Source organism: Atta cephalotes (genome assembly GCF_000143395.1).
Source record: "Atta cephalotes unplaced genomic scaffold scaffold00076, whole genome shotgun sequence".
Classification (NCBI taxonomy): Eukaryota; Metazoa; Arthropoda; class Insecta; order Hymenoptera; family Formicidae; genus Atta; species Atta cephalotes.
This window is the reverse complement of record NW_012130140.1, coordinates 756,412-762,430: the sequence shown is the minus strand read 5'-3', so window position 1 is coordinate 762,430 and position 6,019 is coordinate 756,412. Positions and strand designations below refer to the sequence as shown.

The window sequence follows — 6,019 nt, the reverse complement described above, 5'->3', positions numbered from 1 at the left end:
GTTTAAGTTAAGTTAAGTTAATTTAATTAGTTTAATTAGTAAGTAAGTAGTAACGTACGTACGTACGTACTACTATACTACTACTCTCTCTCTCTCTCTCTCTCTCTCTCTCTCTTCTCTCTCTCTCTCTCTCTCTCTCTCTCTCTCTCTCTCCCTCTTTCACTATGGCCTTTGCTTTCAAGAGCGCGTGACATCGTTGCTATATTTGGTGCAATTGCCAATATCGAACGCCAACTGCAGTTACACTGCCTGAGCAACGATAAAGTTATATTCGTCATCGTTCGTGCACCGATCACATAGATCGTTGTATTTATAGAAGACATAAATAAATCATATAATGTACCGCGTTACGATATTTATAACTTTTATTTTGAGTACACTTGCTTTCGAATTCTTTTGCGATCGATAGTTTGTGACAACGAAGTACATTTTCATATAATAGAAAAGTACAAACTTTCATCGCGACTTTCGTGCTGCTCTGCATTTATTTATTTATTCATGTGTATCCATTCGTTCGCAGCTATAGTGCCGACATAAAGTTGATGCGTCTATTTATCCGATATACATATCTGATATTAGAATTTGATATTAGAATGAAATTACATGACAACCATCGTTAATTATAAAAAGTTTTCTTCACTTTATCAAGTATCGACATTTTAATATATAAAAGAAAGAATAAGAAAAAGATAACTGTGTGCATGTGTGCGAAACTTACTGTATATCCTAATATTAACGGGAAGCTTTCTCCATTAATATTGCACGTGTGGGCATGTTATGTACTAATCAAGCTTTGATCATAATAAAATTTTTACCACGTTTTGACTTTTTGACGTATGATCAGAAAAGGTGCACAAGAGAGTGAGCCATATTTCACGTCATCCGCTTTTCTCATAAAACTCGTACTCATCCGACGTGGCCAAAGGGTCTGACAGATTCATCAGCGGTTCGATTTATTTTTTCCGCCGAGTTCCAATCGACCGCCATGGTCGTTCATGATTTCCCATCGCATCCTCCCACCTAAACCTTAGAAAATATCACCCGGGCATTGCACGGAAAGTGAAAAACTCGTTTCCCGAACTACGTAATAAATCGCGGCAGCCAACAGTCAGGCAGTCCGAGCCTGCAACCAGTGCAGAAAGGTCATGCCACGAGAACCGACGCAAAACGGTGCAAAGCAATGCCGACGTTCAAGTGGCAACAACCTTTTCATCTTGGGTCACGGATCTTTGCGATTTCAGTTTTTCTTAGCACATTGTTTGACAAGCAGATCTTTCGAAATTCTGAAACAAATCACAAATTTGGTATTTCTCTCACCTCAGAAATACGTGAAGCTACGCGATGTAGCATTATGATACACTTGTGCGTACTGTCTAGAGGAAGCTCGCGTAAATCTTGATTCAAGCTTTAGATGTTCTATGATCACTCCTGATGTCACCTTTCGTTCCTGTTTTCTTGAATTTTCTTTTTTTCTCTTTATTCTACTTCCTTAGCTAAATCACTCGCAAATTGTTCTGTTCTTTATCTATTAGAATTTACATATCTCTTGCTATTAATATACTGTACTCTTAGAAATTGCTAAATATTTTAATGTTCATGCTTTTATTAATCAACAAATAAGAAATAAAAGTCGAAGCTCGACCACATTTGTAATCTATTGAATTGCATGTATATGATATATAAATTCACATGGAATTATTTAAAAAAATACCTAAGATCCAGCTTTCACCATTATTTCTTATTTGTTGTGTATTCACATTATACAGTCTTAATAAATTGTTTATTATTGTTTATTACTCAAACAAGCACTTTTGGGAAAGATATACGATTTTATATGTACTGTCGCTATCTCGGTCACTATTCACACCATCTTTATTCGATTAATGACTTCTGTGATTTTAGCCATCGAATAGTCAAGGCTAAATGATATCGTTTTTGCGTCGCAAAACTCTATCCCTAACTCATTACTCTACGTACATATTGTAGATGCAAGGTGTGTGAAAGGTCGCATCTCTTCTCTACTTCAGTTAATAACGATAAATGTTAACTGGCACAGACCACCTTATACGGTCGTACACGGGACTCGTAAGATCTGAGCGTCGACGGAAATACGTTTGGGAAATTAAGCTGCAAAATTAATATTCAGTATGGTAGCGACCTTTGCGGTCGATATGTGGTCACCCACGGTTTCGTATTTGTTCACGATGTTGCCTTAGCTTTATCAAGAACATATCTTCCACGACCACCATTAACGATGACGAATTACATACTGACAAATTATCCATTCGCAGATTTTTTGTGACCTGCCTCTCCAGAGAGATTGTTCGTGAGGAAGAAATGTTAGCGTAAAATTAATTCCTTTTATCGCAGGTAGGTATGCATCGCGGCGACTCATTCACGACAGATGGAATATCGCGCAGGGAGTGCCACCGATTAATTAGGAGCTGTCCAAGCGACTGTGATAAATAGTTTGCGTAACAGGATCATTAAGACCTCGGAAAATTTCAACTGAACTTGTAGCGTGGTGTAATTAACGTATAATTCATCGTTCACCTATAAATAATTTCGATATAATGGTTTCGCGTTAAGTAATAGATTTAATATCCCATACATCGCGGTACGTGAACCTCTCCTCAAGGATTAGGATGATTTCAACATTAATCATGAGCCATCGATAAAACAACAGCGAATATTGAAAGCAGCTCGAATCTCATCGAGGTTGTAAATCCGAATTAATACGAGTAGCAAATTGTTTTTGCAAGTGTAAGCCGCTAAAACATGAACTTCTCGGCTTTACCATAAGCCGCGCTAATTTCGGCATTGTATTCGCTTTAAGTCACGGGATCACAAACGTTCTCTAAGCACATGAACTGCAGTAATCTGTGTACAGTGGGACTTGCGAACACTTGTTCTGTTTCAACACTGAATGTAATTAGTCACTTAGTTACCCTGGGCATATTACGAATTATGAAGATCTTAAATATAATTATAAATATCGATTTAGTATAAATATATCACAAAACTTTATATTGTTGATTTTATGCTCTCTTTCTCTTGTCATGGTGAATTGATATTGATAATTAAAAAATTTATAATAAATGTCTGATTAATATTTTATTTATCATCGTGTATATATTGTATAATATACTAACATTGTGTTTAAAATTTGATTTTAGCTGTACAAGAGGAGATTTCTTGAAGCTATTTTTACATCTGGAGAGCAAGGGCATTTCTGAATATACCCCTTGGTCTGGTGTGCTTTGTGGAGAACTGCGTGACATCCCGCAAGTTCTTTACAGCTCGAGATCAACACTCATTCTGGAGTTTCACACACAATTCCCATCATCTAATGCTACTGGTTTTTCCGGCACTTTTCGTTTCATCGATAGACGTGAGTTGAAGTTTTTATAAGATTATATAACTTTTTAAAATATTAATAATAAGAAAATTTAATAATTATTCGTGAAGATATTAAAGTAAAGAATTGCAAGCAGAATATAAAACGTAATTGATGTAAATTACTCTTAATAAAGATTATTGCTGCCAAAAACGAAATGCGTGCAGCCATTTATCAAAAATCGACATTTCCGATGAAACGAAGCCGTTGCACATTCTTGGAAAGCTTAAAACAGAAAATAAACTGTATTAAGAGTGACGGTATTTTAACAGAAACTTTTTCGTTTCTCGGTCTGGAAAATTCGTTTGGCTTGAGAGAGTTCACTCAACCTCGAGTTACTGCGTTTATCGAGAAATTTTAGATCTCGTTTTACGAAACTGTTTCAAGTTCACTTCTAAATCACTCCGCAGCTCAATCGGAAAATTATTTCAAAGTTATCAGGAAATCGCTACGAATGATCTGTCATAATAAATGCCTGTTTCCAGGATGATTTTAATTAACATACGTGTATACGCGTATACATATAATTATACGCGCGAGCGTGTGTGTAGTATATATTATACATAAAAAGGTTATGTATTTTTGTGAAACACAAATTGCTAAAATTAGTAGTATAATTTCGTAACTTAATAATAGATTATTAAGAATTTTTCTCTGGAATAATAAACTATCTATGGTCATACATACATACATACGCGCGAAAATGAAATCGAAAATTTTTAGACTGTACGACCAGTTTAGAAATTTTGTAGATTTTAAACTGACGGTTCGTTAGTAAGCGTTTCACGTATATAACTGCCCGACACATGCTTTAAACATGCTGTCCCACAAACTTTTTATTTTATTCACGTGTATGCAGTCGGCTTACGTATGCCGCGAATAACAGTGACATAATTCTCTCATGGTGGATGAGAGTTCCCTCTACAATTTGGAATCATTTCTGCATCTTTTTTCTACACAGGATGCAACGAGATTCTCTTTATATTTCTACAACTTTCCGCGTGAAATTTTGTACTCCCTATACAGGGTGTAACTGAAATAACGCTCACTAATCATACAGTGTTATTTCTAATAAAAAATTAAATTGAAAAGTCCTTTATCATTTTGCAATTTTCGCAATAGTTAACGAAATATTAATTTTCAAATATTGCCGAATAAACGGATAAAATTGATCTATAAGACAATTTTAATCTTTCCGTGTTCTTTGTGAAATATTTTGAAGATTTTTCTTAAAGAACTCTTAAAGATATATATTAAAGCTGTCTTATGTCGATTTAGACATTTGGATAATTGAAAATTGGATAATTAAAAAATATTGCGAAAATTGCAAAATGGTAGAGAACTTTTCTCAGTTTTTAGAAATAGCACTATATGCTCTCTAAATCTGAATCAGTGGATCACATTTATTATCACTAATTATTCAATGGCATACTTGGCACTGATAATCAGTGAACTAAAAAAAGAAGAATATTTGAGCATTATATAACTAAAATACTGATATTTGTTAATTTCAATACCATATTCATTGAATTTATGCACTAAAACAAGGTTAGTTAGATCATATAATAAAGTTTAAGGATCTCACATTTCATTCACTGATTACGAATAACATACTTGGCAGTGATTATCCACTGATTCAGATTTAGAGAGTGGACGTTATTTCAGTTACACGCTGTATAAAAAATACAATATCTCTCGTTCAAGATGTGACCAAATATGTGTATTCTGTTTTTTAATACCAATCTGATCATTATTTTTGAGACTAACTGTAAATCATCTTTTTCATTAATTGCATATTTCTGTACATTTTAATACATCTTAATTCTTACTAACCAGTAACAAACAAGATTTATGAAAAATTAAATAAAAAATAAAGAAACAAGAATAACAAATATTAATGAACAAGCTGCTATTATTTAATGTTTTTTATATTATATAATTTGCAAATTTCAGTTTTGTGGAATGTAACCAATATTTTGGATTACATATTACATGTTTTCGGTATTTTATCGAAATTTACAATTAAATACGAGATAAAGCTCTTGATGTATCATAAGAAAAATACACTTGTGCCATCCCTATTATCCGGGAAACGTCACGAATCCATTTTGTTCGATCCATCATCCAACGGACACGTCGTTGGCGTATAAACGGGAAAAATGATGCTATCGACAAAAGGCATATCTCTTTTCTCTGTATTTTTCCACGCTTTTCGTTTTCAATATTTTATTTTTATTTATTAATCACAAATTTTTATTTCTTAATTTATATTGGAACCAATAATAAATTTAACAAATTATATAGAATATTTTGTAGTCATATCTACTAATTATATAATTAATTAAATCACAGTACAATTTCTAATATAATACGTAATATAATACGTAATTCGAACCATATAAAAATTTGGAAAATGCTTATAATTCTTATATTTATATATTTATAAAACTTTTGGATTTTCAAACATTAATCTTCGTTGTACAATGCCTATTGGATCAAACCGAGGAAAAAATAGAATAAAATTGAAAAGAGAGACCATTTATTTTTAATATTATGTATAGCTAAAAATTTTCAATCTCATATATATATATATATATATATATATATATATATATATATATA

At 32.8% G+C, this 6,019-nt stretch overlaps 1 protein-coding gene across 1 annotated transcript in view; it reads left to right on the top strand.

Moving 5' to 3' along the window:
- The window catches only part of LOC105624380 (cubilin-like), a 102,435-nt gene that overhangs the window by 52,804 nt on the left and 43,612 nt on the right, over positions 1-6,019 (top strand). Inside the window, 1 exon segment of the mRNA XM_012205745.1 lies at positions 3,177-3,391. Within this exon segment, the coding sequence (XP_012061135.1) occupies positions 3,177-3,391 (215 nt within the window).